At 35.7% G+C, this 19,267-nt stretch overlaps 1 protein-coding gene across 4 annotated transcripts in view; it reads right to left on the bottom strand.

Annotated features, from left to right (window-relative positions):
* Positions 1–9,487: 9,487 nt before the first annotated feature.
* TUSC3 (tumor suppressor candidate 3) overlaps positions 9,488–19,267 on the bottom strand; it is a 182,134-nt gene continuing 172,354 nt past the window's right edge. For 3 of the 4 annotated variants that reach the window (XR_010939597.1, XM_067721968.1, XM_067721966.1), the window contains one exon: positions 9,488–9,960. Coding sequence is in view for 3 of the 4 variants with exons in the window: in XM_067721966.1 (XP_067578067.1) it covers positions 9,945–9,960 (16 nt within the window). In the remaining variant the exon portion in view is untranslated. Of the gene's footprint in view, positions 9,961–16,498; positions 16,562–19,267 lie in introns of all 4 variants that reach the window. The other variant, XM_067721965.1, reaches the window with a different exon arrangement.

Here is a 19,267-nt window from a genome sequence, read left to right as displayed (position 1 = left end):
TACTTTTTTGAGGGACCTCCATAATGTTTTCCATAGCAGCTGCACCAATTTACATTCCCACTAACATTATGTTTATGAGGGTTCCCTTTTCTCCACGTTCTTGCCAACACTTGTTATTTCTTGCGTTTTTGATAATAGCCACTCTGATGGGGGTGTGGTGATATCTCATTGTGGTTCTGATTTGCATTTTCCTAATAATTAGTGCTGAACATCTTTTCACGTGCCTGTTAGCCATCTGTGTCTTGGGAAAAATGTTTATTCAGATCTTCTGCCCATTTTTTTGATTGGTTTGTTTTTGTTATGAGTTCTTTATATATTTGGAATATTAACTCCTTATCAGATATGACTTGCAAATATCTTCTCTCATTTGGTAGATCTTTTAATTTTGTTGATGACTTCCTTTACTGTGCAGAAGTTTTTAATTTGATGTAGTCCGTTTGTTTATTTTTGCTTTTGCTTCCCTTGCCTGAGGAGACATATCCAGAAAGATATTGCTGAGACCTAAGTCAAAGAGCATACTGCCTATGTTTTCTTCTAGGAATTTTATATGGTTTTAGGTCTTATATTCACCTTTAATCCATTTTGAGTTAATTTTTGTGTATGGTACAAAAAAATGTACTTTCCTTATTTTTCATGTGGCTGTCCAGTTTTTCAACACCATTTATTGAAGAGGTAATCCTTTCTACACTGTATGTTCTTTGTTCCTCTGCTGTAAATTAATTGTCCTGCTGTATGTCTGGGCTTATTTCTGAGCTCTCAATTCTGTTCCATTGATCTTTATGTCTTTTTTTTTTTTTTTTTTTGCTAATACCATGCTGTGTTGATTGCTATAGCTTTGTAGTATAATTTGCAATCAGGGAGTGTGATATCTCCAGCTTTCTTTTTTCTCAGAATTCCTTTAGCTATTCAAGTTCTTTTGTGGTTCCATACAAATTTTAGGATTTTTTGTTTTAAATCTGTAAAAAAAAAAAAATGTCCTTGGGATTTTGATAGCAATTTCACAGAATTTGTAGATTGCTTCAGGTAATATGGACATTTTAGTAATGTTAATTCTTCCAATCCATGAACACAAAATATTTTCCTGCTTCTTTGTGTCTTCAGTTTCTTTCAACAGTGTCTCAGAGTTTTTAGTGGACAGGTCTTTTACCACCTTTGTCCAATTTATTTTATTCTTTTTTGCTGTGACTGTAAATTGGATTGTTTTCTTAGTTTCTCTTCCAGTGAGTTCACTTTTAGTGTATAGAAGAGAAACATCTTTTTGTATATTGAATTTTATACCCTGAAACTTTGTATCCTTTTATTATTTTTATTGGTTTTGTGGTGGAGACTTTATGGTTTTCTATATATAAGATCATGTCATCTTTAGTGACAATTTTACTACTTTCTTTCCAATTTCAATGTTTATTTCTCTGTCTTGCCTAATTGGCCTGGCTAGTACTTCCAATACTATACTCTTGAGTAAGAGTGGCAAGAGTGGGCATCCTTTTCTTGTCCCTGATCTTAGAGGGACAGCTTTCAGTTTTTCACTGTTGAGTGTGATAGCTGTGGGTTTGTCATACATGGCCTTTATTATGTTTAGTTATTCTTCTATACCTGTTGTGAGTCTTTTAATCATAAATAAGTGTTGAATCTTGTCAAAAGCTTTTTCTGCATTACTGAGATGATCATACGCTTTTGTTTCATTTTGTGGTGTATCATGTTGGTTGATTTGCAAATGTTGAACCATTCTTACATCACTGGAATAAATCCCACTTGATCATGGTGTATGATCTTTTAAATTTATTGTGTTGTGTTTGCTAATTTCTTTTGAGTATTTTTGCATCGGTGTTGATGTCTGTGTTGTCCTTGTTTGGTTTTGGTACAAGGTAATGTTGGCCTTGTAAGATGAGTAGGAAGCATTCCCTCCTTTTCAATTTTTGGAAAACATTTGAGAAGGATAGGTAGTAAATCTTCTTTGAATGTTTGCTAGAATTCACCTGTGAAGCTGTCTGATCTTGGACTTTAATGTTTGGGGAGGTTTTTGATTACTCTTTCAATCTCGTTACTAGTATTGGTCTAGTCAGGTTTTCTATTCCTTGTTGATTTAGTTTTGGAAGTTTGTATAATTCTAAGAATTTATCCATTTCTTCCAGGTTGTCCAATTTGTTCATAGTATTCCTCATAATCTTTCATGTTACTTTTTTATCCACTATAATTTCTCCTCTACCATTTCTGATTTTTATTTATCTGAGCCTTCTCTCATTTCTTTTCTTGGTGAGTCTAGCTAAAACTTTGTCAATTTTATCTTTTCAAAGAACCAGCACTTAGTTTCACTGATCTTTTATATTATATGTTTAGGCTCTATTTCATTCTTTTCTGCTCTGGTCTTTATTTCCTTCTTTTAGTAACTCTGGGCTTTTTGTTGCTGTTCTTTTTCTAGTTCCTTTATGTGTAAGGTTAGATTGTTGAGATCTTCTTGTTTCATGAGGTACATCTGTATAGCTATAAACGTCCCTCTTAGTGCCACTTATGCTGTATCTCATAGATTTTGGTACCACATTTTCATTTTTACTTGTCTTCTGGTACTTTTTAAATTCTGCTTTGAGCCCATAGTTGTTCAGTAGCATATTGTTCAGTTTCCACAGATTTGTGATTTTTTCCCAGCTTTCTTTATGCAGTTGATTTCTAGGTTTATTGGAAAAGATGCTTGATATAATTTCAATATATTAAATTTATTGATACTTGTTTTGTGTCTCAACATGTGGTCTATCCCTGAATGTTCCATGTGCACTTGAGAAGAATGTGTTCTACTGCAGAATGGACAGAATGTTGTGTATAAGTCTGTTAAGTCAATCTGGTCTAATGTATCGTTTAAGGCCACTTTCTGTCTGGATCATCTGTCCATTGATTTAAGTAGGGTGTCAAATTCCCCTACTATTATTTTGTTGCTGCCAAGGTCTCCTTTAAGACTGCTAATAATTGCTTTATATATTTTGATGCTCCTATGTTAGGTGCATATATGGTAATAAATGCTACATTTTCTTGATAAATTGTCCCTTTTATCATTATATAATGTCCATCTTTGTCTATTGTTACCTTTTTTGGCTTGAAGTCTATCTTGTTTGATATGAGTATGGCTACACCTGCTTTCTTTTGGCTGCTATTTGTTTGGAGGATCATCTTCCATCCTTTCACTTTGAGCCAATGTTTGTCTTTAGAGCTGAGATTAGTCTTGTAGAGGCAGCTTATAGTTGGGTCTAATTTTTTTTTAATCCATAAAGACACCTTATGTCTTTTGATTGGCAAGTTCAACTCATGTACATTTAGGGTGATTACTGATAAATGAGGACTTAGTACTGTCATTTTACTTTTTATTTTATGGTTGCTCTAAAACTCCATTGTTTTTCATTGTGTTTCTGCCATTTTAGTTTGGTGGTTTTCTGTTTTTTGTCAGTTTCTTCTTTTTTAATCTGTTGTGCCTCTGCTCTAAGTGTGTTTTGTGGTTATTAAGAGGTTTGTATAAAATAATAAACTAGTCCTTTGTCTGCTGATAGCATCTTCATTTGCCTATATGACTTCAGTCCTTTTCTTCCCCTTATGTTTTTGTTGTTTCAAACGATCCCTTTTTATTTTGTGAGTTTGTTACCAAATTGAAGTAGCTATGGTTATTTTTATAGCTTTTTTTCTTTGATTTTTATGCTATAATTGTTTAACAACCTATCCTGATACAGAGTTTCAATTTTCGGAATCTGTCCATCTATGACTTTACTCAAAGTTTTATGTACTTTTGCCTTTTCATTTCAGGTAGAACTGCTTTCAATACTTCTTCATAGGGTGGGTCTAGTGGAGATTAACTCCTTCAGCTTTTGTTCATCTGGGAAATCCTCTATTTCCCCTTCACATCGAAGGATAACTTTGCTGGACAGAGTATTATTGGCTGACGGGTTTTTCTTTCGATACTTCAAGTCTCTCATTCCATTCTCTCCTGGCCTGTAGAGTTTCTGCTGGGAAATCAGCTGACAGCCTAATGGGGATTCCTTCATAGCTTACTGTCTTTTTTTCTCTTGCTGCTTTAAAAATGTTTTCTATGCCATTGACTTTTGCCAGTTGTAGTGTGTATCAGAGAAGGTCTTTTTTTCTGTTGAGATAATGAGGTGTTCTTTTAGCTTCATGGATTTTATATACAATTACTTCCCCAGGATTGGGAAGTTATCAGCAAATATTACCTTAACTCTCTGTGCCCTTCTTCTCCCTCTCTTTTCCTTCTGGGATATCCATTATTCTCATTTTGTCTTTACTAATAGAGTCAAATAGTTTATACAAAACTTCAGTTTTTAAAAAAATACTCTCTCTTGTTCTACCTGAATCATTTCTGGAGTTCTGTCTTAGATCAGACCTTGTGAAAGAGAAAATTAGCAACCTCAAATTTCCGTTGCTTTCAAATATGTTCTTCATCTCATTTATTGAGTTCTTCAGCTCCAGAATTTATGTTTGGTTCTTCTTTTTAGAGTTTCAATCTCTTTGGTAAAGTGTTCCTTCTGTTAATCTGATTCTTGAGCTCACTGAACTGCCTTTCTTACTTTTTTTGTAGCTTGTTTCTTCATGATAGCCATTTTGAATTCTCTCTGGTTGCAGTGTTCTGTGACTTGAAGTTTGGTTTCTGGAGATTTGTCATTTTATTTTTGTGACTGTTACCATGGTTTTTCATGGTGCTTGATGAGTTGTTCCTCTGCCGGCACATTTTGAAGTAGCAAATACCTTTCTTATTTAGGTAAAGCTTGTCTTTTACTTTGATTCTAACAATTTAACACGTTGGTAGTTAGAGGCCTTACTTTGTTTTCCAGTAGGTGGCCCTATAGCACAAGTTACTTGTTTCTTTTACCTGGTCTGCCTTTGGCTATATTTGAGAATCAGTACTTTTTACTTCATGGTGTCTGACAGGTCTTTTACGTCTCATAGGCATTGCCCATTTTTCCTTTGTTCTTTTTGTTTTGTTTTTGTTCCTCAGACTGAATCATTTCAATTGATGTAGTTTCAAGTTCACTGATTCTTACATTTGTCTTTTCTGCTGTTGATTCCCTCTAATGAATTTTTCAATTCATTTATGGCATTTTTTTAGCTTCAGAGTTTGTATTTGATTCCTTTTATAATTTCTATTTCTTTATTGATAGTCTCTATTTGAGACATTGTTTCAAATAGTTTCATTTAGTTGTTTATTTACCTCTTTGAGTATATTAAAGACAGGTATAGTCTTTATCTAGTAAGTCCAATGTTTGTGCTTCCTCAGGGATAGTTTCTGCTAATATTTTTCTTTCCTGTGAACAGACTATGTTTTCTTGTTGTATGCTTTTATTTTTTGAAACTGGTCATTCTTAATACTACAATATGGCAATTCTGGAAATTGAATTCTGCTCCCTCTTCAGAGTTTTTGTTGCTCGCTGTGGGTTGTAGTTTGGTGACTTTTCAAAATTGTTTTCGTAAAAACTCTATTCTTTATCAAGCGTGGCCTATGAAGTTTCTATTTCATTAGCTTAGTGGTCAGATAGTGGTGTGACAGCTTTCCTTAAATGCCTAGAGACAAAAAGAAATAAAAGGAAACAAAAGAAAATACTATCCTGGTCTTTGCAGGTGGACTGTGTTGTGGTGCCCCTTCAACACTTGCCTAGGGTGTTTACAATTCTGCTTTAGCCTTCACTTCCTGCTTGGGCTGGGGTGTAAAGATCAGCAAGACATAAAAGCTTAAGGTCTTTCCAGATTTTTTATGAGGATGCATCCTGCCCTGGGTTATTGGCAGGTCCTTTTAGATTCCTTAGAATATGTGGGTGCTTTTCAAAGCCCTTATTACCCAAAGTATGTCACTCTCCAGTTTTCCTCCCAGGCTTTCAGCTGTGTCTGTTGTTTGTTTGTCTCAGCTATTATCTTTTGCCCAGGCAGCAGCATGTTTATCTACCTTCAGAGTTTTAGAGAAACATCCTCTGTGTGTATCCTTTTTGCTACCCTGAGTAACTTCTGAGTTGGGTGAAACAAAGGCAAGACCCTTGCATCAGTTCTCCCAGGACCCTCCAGACAGGTCAAAACAAACACTGTTCTTTGGGAACAAGGTCTGTTCTGTTTCCTGCAGAACCAGGCACCCACACTAGGAACACAGGCTGCCATTTTTAAGATGCTGACTGAGGAGGAGGGTGGAGGAAGAGTAAGATGAAATGCCATTAAGCTATCCTCCTGGGTTTCAGTTGTTATGTTTGTTGTTTTAGCATTTATTTGGTTTCTGTAAGCCTTTAACTATTTCCCAGACTTTGAACAAAACTGATTTCTATCAGTTTTTGCCAGTTTTTTTTAGTGTTTTTATGGAGGGGGTAGGTCCCTAGAGTTCTTCATTCTGCCATTTTTGTTGACATATATGCATATTTTTAATGGAAGTAATGCACCAACATTTGGGTGAATGTGACATGATTTTCTTATTATAGTCTGAATATGTGATCTTTATTAAAACTTTGTGTACTTACACTCTAGTTACGATATAAACGTTTGCATATATTTCAGAAATATAAGTAGATAAAGGGTATGGAAAATTAAAAAAAATGACAGATGCTCATGAATTACATAAGGAAATTTAGGGGCTTATATGTACATACTTATACCCTTTGAGTGTAACTAGCTACTATGCTCATCCTTTCCCACTATTAGAAAAAGTACTATTAGATTATTGGTCAGACCCAGTATAGCTTACTGCTGGTGTATGAAAAGCATCTTGTTTTAATGTTTTAAACTTAATGTTCCTCAGAGTCCATGGAGTTCATTAAGTTTCTGAGAGGCCACTCAGATGTTTTGTCCCTAGATGCTACAGCTAATGTGTTTGCCCCTGTCACCAGTCCTTCTTAAAACATGATGTTTAACGTCTTTGGTATGTCATGCCTTATTTAGAATAACCACTCCCTTCATGTACCCTTAGAGAGGTTCTCATGATAGCAAGAAAGGGAATACTTGGCAAGCTCTTTGGTTACAAGATCTCATCTCCCCAAATTACCATGCTTGCTGAATTGTAACTGACAAGGATATTACTTCATGTGCTAAAAAAAAAAAAATTACAGTAAACACACAACACTATTGGGCTTACTCTTGTGAATATCTAATGCAAGGAAGAGTGTGCTAAGGAAAATGGAACACTTTATTCAACAGATGTTATTATAGATGAAATTTTTATATTAAGATTTAAATGGATTTTTACTCCTTTAGATGGAATTTTATATTAAGATTTTTCTCTCCAACTGAGTAGGAAAGTTAATACCTCTTATTCTAACTGGAGATCATTAAGCATATAATACATTTTTTTTTTTTTGTGGTACACAGGCCTCTCACTGTTGTGGCCTCTCCCGTTGCGGAGCACAGGCTCCGGACGCACAGGCTCAGTGGCCATGGCTCACAGGCCTAGCCGCTCCGCGGCATGTGGGATCTTCCCGGACCAGGGCATGAACCCGTGTCCACTGCATCGGCAGGCGGACTCTCAGCCACTGCGCCACCAGGGAAGCCCCCATATAATACATTTTTAAGGGAGTCTTGCATGCAGTGAATCTAGCTGAAGTGACATTGGAGGATATAACAGCACATACAAATTAATTTTTCAATTTAAAATATTTGGGAAAGGTAAAGATAATATATTTTGTATGTGATTTTCCACATGCTACATTCTGAAAGCAAACTACATTTGAGCCACTCTCTGTAGCACTTTCCAGTAACAACTTATTTTAAGGCAGAATTTTCCCTTTCCCTAAAGTAATAATTGTCTATAGAGAAGCCGCATCTTTTTAAACTGAAATTCTGAAAAAAAATTGTTTTCATAGTTGGCATATTTTTAATATTTGGAGAAAATTACGGAATATAGGCTAGAATTTTTTTTTTTTACTAATCCGAGATAGGGAAGTTTTCCTTACCTCAGTCACAGTGTCTGAGAACTCTCTGACTGTGGTCATGATTAAACATTATTAGGCTTTATACAGAGAGATTAGATGTTTGTTGTTAATAAGAATTTTGAGCTTTAAGGGGACAAACATAAGTAACTGTAATTAATAAACATTTACTCAATGTAAAACTTGGCCTCAAGCTCCAATTTTGATGTTTGTGCTGAATAAACTTTAGAAAACAGAAAAGTACTAAATGGATTAAGATTTACAGGTCAAATGCTACCTAGATGTAGACATTAAACAAATTATTATGATCACTTATGGCTTTTCCATAAATGCCACTGCAATACTGAATTTATCAATCTGTGAACAGGAACTAGGGGAATGAATGTGATTTTTAATAATAGATTTTGGGAATATGTAATAATGTTAACATAGTGTAGAATTTACTTCGTAATTTTTGCTGAATATAATTGTGTTTTGAAAACATACCTTTCTTCCTGCTAGCACACATACTGCCCTGGGATTTAACTTCATATACCCTTGTAGGCTTTTATATTTCCCATTCTTTACTGAAGTTCATAGATACAAAACGGGTAGGGTCACTGGATATACACCTGGGTCCTGGTTTGAGACTACATAGGTGGAACTCTCAACTAACAAAATTCACCATGGTTATTACTAAGATCTTAATGAAAATTAGATAACAAAGCCTAAAAAAAAAGTTTATTGAGCTGACACTAAATAACTGTGTTTCTAAATCCTTCTTTAGGAAGCACCACAGAAAATAGAAATTCAGGTTTGAGAGTTTGAAAGCCCAGTTACAAGCTCTATTTTTTCTTTGTGGCTTTCAGCTTCCAGTACTTAAATAAGTCAGATAAAATTTACATTTCCTGTCTAGTTTACAGGGTTGATGTGAAGAAAAAAAATAACGTAACATATGGGAAAGTGCTTTATAAACTAAAATGCAATATACAAACATAATAATGGTTACACTCCTATATTTGATTTTCAAGAAAGCATCATTGAGTCCCTCATATTGGGATAACTAATCTATATCTAGGTCTGGGAATAAGGTTTTGATGGCATGCTTCTTCCATATAACACAAGGGCACAATGTCAATAGTGGGTTAGTTTTGTGGTTGTAAGTCTGGATTCTTGGGTGACACTTCTAAAGTTGGAGAAGAATTAATTCCTAGTTGTGGTGTGTTGCTTTCGTTGCCTGATGCCTTGAGGCATGTTGATTTAGTCATGTTGGCTTTACATTTTTATTCTGGGAAGGACCTCCACGTCCCAGGGTAGGTATCTGAGTAGTATTCATCCAGCTCCCTGTCCTACTTCCTTTACCTAATTATGATGAATAAGAACAAAACGCGGGCTTCCCTGGTGGCGCAGTGGTTGGGAGTCCGCCTGCCGATGCAGGGGACGTGGGTTCGTGCCCCGGTCCGGGGGGATCCCACGTGCCGCGGAGCAGCTGGGCCCGAGAGCCATGGCCGCTGAGCCTGTGCGTCCGGAGCCTGTGCTCCGCAACGGGAGATGCCACGGCATTGAGAGGCCCACGTACTGCAAACAAAACAAAACAAAAAACAAAAAAGAACTAAACGCTATTTGTAACCATACATGTCCTTTATGCTGAAACTGCAGAAAGTATAATTTTTCAGTACATGACATTTTCATGCATACATCTATGTCTGTGCAATCCCAAGAATGAAGATACATTTCATAGTTTTCCTTTACTAACATTGTGGTTTTCTTTCCTAGTGAGTGAACAGTTTAAAAGCATGAATTCATAACTGCATTGTCATTTATTTCAACCTATTGCATACAGTGAATATAATGTGCTTGAAAAACACTTCGATGATGCCTTTGTTCTTTCCATATTAAATTTAACCATCCATGTCTATGAATTAAGTTTACTAGGAAAACTCACGTTTAAAAAAACTGTACAAGAAACAGCTGGATTATCACAATCAGCAAGGAAATGAACTCAAGAATTTGAACTAGTATGTCAGGAACACTTTGTCTTCATGGTAAACATTCACTTTATGCAAATCCCACTCGGCTTCATTTAATTAAAAAGCTGAAAAAGAAAGAAAATTCTGGGCTGAAAATAAAGAAAACACCAAGTGCTTTTTATCCCATTCTAAATTAGTACATGTAAATATAAAATAAAAATGTCACAGTTACATTATTTCACCTCATTCTAATTTTTATATCAGGGCAATTTCTCTGAACTAGTTCCTGTAATGGGATCAGGCTTGTGGTAAGAATAGGTCAGGGGTGGAAGCAGTTGTTCATAAGAACTTGAACTTGTGGTGTTTAAGTTTGAGTAACTTCTTTTTTTTTTTTTTTAAATAGTTGATTAACAATGTTGTGTTAGTTTCAGGTGTACAGCAAGGTGGTTCAATTATACATATACAGCTATCTCTTCTTTTTCGAATTCTTTTCCCATTTAGGTTATTACAGAATATTGAGCAGAGTTCCCTGTGCTATACAGTAGATCCTTGTTGGTTATCTGTTTTAAATATAGCAGTGTGTACATGTCAATCCTAATCTCCCAATGGGTAACTTCTGTCAGCCGTTCTCATTGTTAGCTAGACCATTAGTTAAATCGGCATTTAAACTGACAATGTAGGGGAACAAAAGGGAATGGATTGAAACACATATTTGGAGTGGGCCGTTTCAACGTCCTAAACAAAATATTTTTTTCTGGTTATTTAATCTACAATGCATTTCTTAAAATAACTAAAGACTTTTGAGGATTTTATAATTTCATTATATTGAACAGCCAAAAAAGAATATATTATAAATCATAATAAAAATATCATCAGATTCTGATGAAACAACACAAATATGTATTTCTGTATGTACATATAGAAATACAAGTAAAAAGTAACTATTTTTCCTTTCTTAACTTCCCTAAGCAAAACTTTAACCTATGAAAAGAAATTTATTTAAGTTTGTAAAATCGTGAGTCAATTTAAATAACATTCTTCAAGCTTTTGTTGGTTATTTGTACCTTTCTGCTAACAGGTAGCAACTTTTTCTTCTGAAGTCTTGACAACATAATTTTAGGACAACCAGAGATAAACCAATTCTTAACTAAATATTAAAAAAATATATTAATGGTTACTATAGTTGAAAAGCCATGTAGTTGGGAAAAAGTTCAAACTAGTAAGTTTAATACTTGAACATTTAAATTATAATATCCTAGGCATACGTTACTTCATCTTTCTGAACCTCGGTTTCCTCATTAGTGAAAAGAACGGTTGTTTTGGATGATTTCTAAAGTTCTTTCCAGTGCTAATATTTTATAATCCTGGTGATACTATATGCTAAAATTAAATATATGTATTATAAAACATTACATGAAACATTTAAACATATTTTAAATATGTTATCTATATTGGTTTACATTATATAATAAAGTAATTATGCAATACAAACTAACCTTTTTATTACCCTGTATCTGTTTCTGAGGAATTACTAAATTACAAGACAGAAATCATTGTGCTGATATCTAGGTGCAACTAGACATTGCTTCTAGTTTTTGAGATAACAAGTTATGACTTAAGTCCTGCAAGGGTAACCAATGCCATGAAGAGTCAGAAGTAAAATTCCTCAGAACATTAAGATACAGATGCTGTTCAATCCATATAATCCTTAACAACACTGATGGCAAAGCAGGTATATATGTCATGTGTAGATGAACACTTCGGCTTTTTCTGTCCTCAATTAAAAGACTGCCCTGAAGATAAAGCTGACTGAAGAATAAGGGTTAATGAAAAAAGAAAACCTGATCACAAAATATTTAAATCTATAAGTAAAGTTGAAAAACTTATAACTTAAAAGAAACCTGAGAGGGCTTCCCTGGTGGCACAGTGGTTGAGAGTCCGCCTGCCAATGCAGGGGACATGGGTTCGTGCCCCGGTCTGGGAAGATCCCACATGCCGCGGAGCGGCTGGGCCCCTGAGCCATGGCTGCTGAGCCTGCGCATCCGGAGCCTGTGCTCCGCAACGGGAGAGGCCACACAGCGAGAGGCCCGCATACCCCGCCCCCCCCACACACAAAAAAAGAAACCTGAGAATTTATAGTTTCCTTTTTTTTGTTAAAAATAGTCCGCACATTTCCAGCGATGGAATACTAAAGATCACCTTTTAGCACTGCTAAAAGTATTACCATCATAAAAGCAAGAATAGTAATATGACCTTTATGGTCATTTTATACTTGCTAACTTTCTGGTGCTGGAAAGGTTAAAAAGGTTCTACAACTTTTTATATGTTGCTACATTCACAGGGTAAAAGGAACTTTGTATTTTCTTAATATTGAAATAGACTGAGAATCCTTAGTTACCAAGGTATTTGTTTACGCCAGGGTTTTTTCCAAACTGAAATATTTTTAGAAAACTTAAAATAATCTTTTTTTATATATTATTATGAAATGAGAAATATATATTTAATTTTGAACTAATCATTCTATTGTACTAAAATAAAAGTTTAATCTAGCAGAGTACTACCTAATTTATATTTAAAATAATCTTTTTCATAAAGAGTTATAAGCATTTGTTCAAGACACCGGAAATACCTGAGGCACAAAAGTGTCAAATATTTTGTTAAAATGTTTCTTAGAAAAGTATGAACTATTATTCTCCAGGTAATCATTCAATAGTTCATGTTTGGTTTTATTTTTTTATTATATAAATGTCCAAGTTGTATTCCAGTATGAATGTTTTATACTGATTTCATCACTCAAGAAATAAGTTCCCTCATTTCTATGTATCAGGGTCTGACATACTTTTTGCTCTTCTCACATTTACCTGTCTAATGTTGATGTATCATCTAATGGTTCTCATAGATTCATGCTTCTAATACTGTTTGGATAATAACTTTCCTAATAAGGCTTATTATAAAACATATACAATCCTTTTGTATCATACTTAAAAACGGTTGAATGCTAAAAACTGAATATATTCCTCTTATTTGGAATGTATTTTTTCAGTGTTGCAGTCTGTTTCCTCAGAGGGAGAAGCTGCCTCGGGTACCACAATCAACTTCTGTCTGGACTTCTGTCCACCTGCTGTCATGAATGAATCTCATGACAGTTCATGGTAGTCTATACATGGTAGTCTATACAGTTATAACACTGACTACCGTGGCTGGCTTATTCTCAAGTGAATACATGCCTGGTCAACCCTAACTCAGGTAGCAGTATAAGATGGATGCTACTTGGCAAGGGTATTGACCTGTACCCAGGAAGAACAGGCAGAGGCCAGGACCAGCAAATATGCCCCAGAAGCTCCCCTTCTCCTAGGCTAAAGGGATGCAAATATTCCCTTCTAGTGTGTAACTTTATTATTACTTAAAGTACATCAGGGATGCCGAGGGGCCTTGTATATACAAAGTCAAAGCACTTCTCCCTTTAAATCTGGCTCTCTGCTAATGCTCCCTCACAATAGCAGATATTCAGGATTTAGATAAAAATGCAGTCCCTGACTTGCTGGGGAGTGATATTCCAAAAGTTCATAAACAAGCTTATTATTTGAAATCAAGTTTTTCTAGAGAAAGATTAGTTAAAGTAGTAACTATTTCCTCAAATTCAGGGCCCCCAGAAGTCAGCTTCAGTCAGTATTCAACAGGACTTACTGATCATCTACTGTGTAGAAGAATATTATGAATAGAAGGGTGTTGCAAGGAAAGGAATGATTGAAAGTCATGGCCGTTATGTTTCTTCTCTAGAGGAGAGAGACCTGGATACAATAAAGTATAACACAGTGACACACTTGATAAGATGGCAAAGAACAATTTAAACAAGCAAACAAAGGAAAAAACTGGGAACAAGTGAAATGAAGGGATAACAGCCTAAGCGAAAGGAGCTGATGGAGGAAAGACAAATTATGAGAACAGATTCCATGTGCACCATACGGCTAAACCAGGAGTCAGCACACTGTGAATAAACTATGCGGGCCGTAGGTCTCTCTCGGAACTACTAAACTAAGCTGCTCTAGGGCAAAAGCAGCCTAAGACGAGGCATAAACAAATGAATCTGGCTGTGTGCCAATAAAACTCTATTCATGGACACTGAACTTTGAATTTTATATAATTGTCACATCACAGTATTCCCTTTTTTCCAGTGATTGAAACCTTTCTTAGTTTACATGGCACACAAAAATTGGCAGTGGGCTAAATTTGGCCCAAAGGCAGTAGTTGCTAACCCTGCTCTAAACCACAAGGTACAGTGAAGACTGTGCTGGAAGATGAAACAGGTGGAACCAAACTTTAATACAACCCTTCCCTACGTTCAAAATGTATACAAGTCAAACTGCTGACATCCCAACTTGAGTGTTGGGATTATAAAAAAATTTATTCAGTTTCTTGATATTTTCTAGAAGGAACATGTATTAACTTTTCCTTCTTTCTGGTTAGCCATCAATGGATTTTGATGAAGCAGCAGCATAATCTGTGCATATCTTAAAAGATTCTGCATTATTCTCGAGTAACTGATGGCTTATCGATGATAACGACTAAACACGGAGATAAATTAGGAGGCTGGGTGATATTCTGAAAAAGATACTAGGTATATAAATTAAGACAGCAGCAGTGGGGATAGCAAGTGTTGGAGACCAAACTGACTCCAAGGTTTCTACCTTGTATGATTATGAGAATAACAGTGTTGTAGGGAAAATGGGCAGGGCAGGAGACACAGGTTTGGAGCAGAGATGAGCTTGGCTTTGGGGTTGAGGGTGAGGTGTTAATGTGGTATTAAGGTCTGTTTCTAGATCTCAGGAGAAAGATCAGGATTTAACATGTATATTGGGGACTGAGAAGTAATCTAAAAGGAAAAAGGAAGGTCCAAGCGTGCCATGTTACAAAATCCAGGGCATAGCCTGTCCAAGAGGAGCTAGTTAACTAAAGTCCTAGAAAGGTTACACGGGTTGCAGAATGAGAAGAGACATCTGGATTTGGTTATTGGGTGGCTACTGGAGACCCACATTACATGTAATATGTAATGTTTGTTCCTTTTCTCTTCCTGTGAAATATCTGAACAGGCACCAAATAGTGGTTTGCATTTTGTTTTGACTTCTCTTAATTAATTTATCTGTTCCCCAGTGTTTTAAAAAACCAGAATGTATGCGGTGCTCTTGAATGAATGAATTCTGTCCAATTGGGAGCAGGTTAAGTTCTCTACCAAGATCTTCAGCTGGACAGAATTTTCTTGTCTAATGTTCTCACTTGCTGTTCTCAAACTGGGAAAGAAGTCAGACCTCATGGTTACGTAATGGCACTCGGTCACACAGAAATCACTTGTGTGGATAAGGGGCAGCTGCTCTGATTTCATCTTGGAGCCAAAGAAGTGAACTCACTCCTGTTCCCCTGGCCTTGTAGCTAGTAGAACTTAATGAGTCACTGTTCTCAGGATTTTCTAACCTTTATATTCACAAGTGTTCTAAGGGGATGCAAGGGAGAAGTAGTTATGGCTGTCAGCCAGGCCTCTGCAGCCAAAAGCCCTGGGGCTCTCTTCTTTGTAACAGAAAATTACCAAATCCAGAAAAGTCTTCAGGTCTGAAGTACATGATCTAAAATAAAGCCCTAAAGAAATTCAGGACTTTATTAGGAGTTGGGAAAGGGATCTTTGGGAATGGAAACCTTTCTATTGATACACCTACAGTTACGCACGGTGAGAGCTGTCAAGTTTAACGACTGCTGAGGCCTCTTCTCTACAGCCTACACAGCGGGGCACTTTGGAAGAGTCTGGATAACGTTATTATTATAACTAGGTGTGGTCAGAGACGTGGATGCTAGGTCTGGGGGGAAAAGACCAATAAAGCTAGTATGTGGAGTAAGGTGGGGGGACACGTGAACAACAGAACTTCTAGATCACAGGAGCTTCCTACTCTATCCCTCCTTTCAGGGGTTGCTGAGTGGTGGGGTTTCTGCCGGCGTAAGAAAGTTGTGTTTGCACAATAGAAATAACCCTCTAGAGCTTCCTTTGCTGTGTGTGTCTCTGCTCAGACCATGTGTTCTGAGGTTTGAGGGACTGCAGTGCGAAATCAAAAAACCTGGACTCTGAGTGTTCTATAAAAATCCCTTTGGATTTATATGCAGGTTCCTGGTATCTATTTCTGCAGTATCAAATATTGATTAAAAAATCAGTCCGTGTTTAGAAGACTTGTATTTTATTATTCTGGATATTAAAGCTTATATTGTTTGTTAGTGGAAAAGGCATTTGACTATACTTTTCCTCAGCAGAATTAAACATATTTCTGTCAACTGTTCTGCTTTCCTCCCTCAAGTAATAAAACAGAAGTAGCCAAATCGAATTAAATTTTGTTTGAAGTGGTGGGCATACGCATGCATACGAATATTATTGTTTAAAAAAATTTGTCAGTGGTTAAGTCCATGGGTCAAAGTCTATTGCTGGAAAACTTCATCTGAGGGCTTGTCCCTGTAGCAGCTAAGTACAACAGCGTAAGGCTGGGATGCGAGCTCTCATAGTTCTAAGTTATCTTGCATTTGTAAAACAATAGTTGGCCACAACTTGTCTTACTTATGAGATAAATATTATGGTTGTTATCTGAAAGATGAGGAAAACTGAGGCTCAGAGAAGATGAAAAGACTTGCCTGCGGTTACAGTTTTAAAGTGCCACGGTCCAAATCACATCTTCTCACTCAAAGTCCAGATCACTTTCCAATACACCACAGTGAAATACAACAATATGGAGAAAATAGTCCTTAAGATTCGATTTCCACTTGTACAATAGTATTACAAAGATTTAGCACTGTATTCTTTATGTAGATAAGATAGGACACACACAGAAGTGCCGCTATAGCACTCCAGCTCTTCTCTGAACCACCTCTAAGTCTTTGGTCCTTTACGTCATTCTTCAAAGCTGGAACTCAGCATCAGAAAGGCAATCCCAGTGAAATTCTCATCAATGATACATATTGTGGATTGATCACCACACCATTTCTGTGTTTTATTTTTGTACGGCTCAAGATTGTGTTTTATATCCCTACAAATGAAAGATCTACATCTAAGTAAGATGTAGAAAGGAAAGTGATACTGTTACATAGTGTATGTCCTGGGATTTTTTGCCTTGCTGTGCTTGTTCACTAGCATACTTTTCTCAAAATTCATTAGGAATATCTTTCATGTCTACCTATTATTCTGTACTTTCCCTTACTGAATGCCAATCGTTTTTTTGGTTATCATCTCTCAAAGTAACCAAAGCCATCATGAATTATAAGTATCTTGTTAAGACAATGGAGTAGTTTCTATGTCCATTGTAAGCTTAATTAATACACATTTTTATATTTACTTTTGATGCCAGCCAGCTCAGGATCATTTTGAGGTTGCAATAAGTATCTTTAGAGCCCAGGTGTCTGGAATAATGTTTACACACTCCACACACCCCTCTGGGTGTGTGGAACAACCTGACAACTCCATGGCGTATCATGTGATGTGAATTCCACCTTCTGGAGTTGTGCACTGTGGCAAACCAATACTCTCCTCTCCATTATGTTTCTATCTTAATGGTTCCTGTTGCAGTTAGGTAAGGAATACATAAAAAATGTTTTTGAATAAACATATTCAATTTAACAAGTATACGATGAGCACCTACTATGTGCACAACACTTTGGAGATATAAAAAAGGCATTTCCAAAGACCTTCTCTAAAATACCTTACGATACTCTAGAATGAAAAGAACTGCAACACACAAAAGTTACATATGAATACTTAATGAAAAATGAAACGTGGTAAGGTGCTACTGAATAACCAAGTGCTGAAATGGCTAGTACAGGCAAGAGGTAGGTTAAGTAATTACTTCTGAGAACCCACTACCTTTCAGGCACTACAAATTGATTATATAATTTATCCCCTCAAAATTCTCAGATAGGTATTAATTATTATGCCAAGTTTACAGATGAAGAAACAAGCTTAACAAAGCTGTTACCCAACCCCATAAAAACACTACTTTTAGAGGTGATGAAAAATGAGACTCAAAAGTTAAGTAACTCCAAGTCCCAAAGTTAGTGAAGAGAGAATGGAAGATTCAAACTTGGATCCGTGTGACTGCAGAGCCAGAGTTCTTATAACATACAAAATTATATACTGAATTTGAACTCAGATCTTGTGATTCTAAACATTATTTTTCCATTATACCATACCTCTCAAAGACAACCAAAGATTCGTAAACAGGAAACAAAATGATAGAATTACTAGAGAATGTTTCATGCTGTTTTCCTACTAAAACAGACTTGATATGTCAAATAGTTTTATAGAAATTTTTTGAAGAAAACTTTGAATCAGTGTGTCAGTGGAAAACAGTGGGAAAGTAATTACCCATAATGGAAGACTCTCATGTATGACCACTAGCATTTTACTCTTCTTAGAAAATGGAATAAGCCCGAAAGTTAATCTTTATTTAATACACAAGATGAATTCAGTGCTATCACTAGAATAAAATTCCTTCTTTTTCTGAACTATGGCTCAGATGGTAATTACATCAAATTCTTAATAATCTTTGATATTTCACTGATAATTTCAGGGGATTCGAGAGACCAATTAAGTTCATCAAAAGGTTCAGGGAAAATCTGTTCTTCACCAACTGAATCCTGCAAATAAAAAACAACAGTTGCCAATCCCAAACTCCCTAACAACAACAACAAAAAGACAAAAAATAATTGTAAATCACTGTATTGTACACCTGTAACTTATATTGTACATCAACCATACATCAAAAAGAAAGAGAAAAAAACCCTCAAAACAACAACAAAAAAACCCAAAACAACAGTTGCTTAATCTTTAGCGTAAAAAAATCCTGCTTAGGAAAAATTAAATATAAATGTGTAAAATCTTTATATCAGAACTAATGAGAATAATTAGCATCAAAGAGTTATTGAGTAATTAATACTATGTGCCATTTACTAAGTACCAGGCAATGTGCTAAGTGATTTACATCATATAATCTTTACAAATGTCAAAATATGTAAACATTTCCCATTTACAAATGAGAAAACCAAGGTTTAGAAAAGTTACTTAATTTTCCCAAAGTCACTGAGCTAGTAACAGGTAGATCAGGGATTTAAATGAGGGAAGTTTGCTTATTGAAACTTAAAGATGATCTGGGAGAGTTTAGTGATGGCATGAAACATGTTGATACTGTGGGGAAAAAACCCTTAAGACTAAAATGTGGGGACGATTTAAGGAAATAGAGTAAACATGTAACAGACTTTTATCCCTTTCAGCAAGTATATAGACCAAAAACAAAAAAAAATAGCAGTGTGAAGTACTCAGAAAATAGGAAGCGCATGAATGTTTAAGGTTTTGTGAGGTTTAAAATTAAAATAAAAATGAAAAGAAAAAAGATCATTCCTTATAGAAGAAAT

This window comes from Pseudorca crassidens, chromosome 21 (genome assembly GCF_039906515.1).
Source record: "Pseudorca crassidens isolate mPseCra1 chromosome 21, mPseCra1.hap1, whole genome shotgun sequence".
Classification (NCBI taxonomy): domain Eukaryota; kingdom Metazoa; phylum Chordata; class Mammalia; order Artiodactyla; family Delphinidae; genus Pseudorca; species Pseudorca crassidens.
This window is presented reverse-complemented; position numbering and strand designations above follow the sequence as displayed.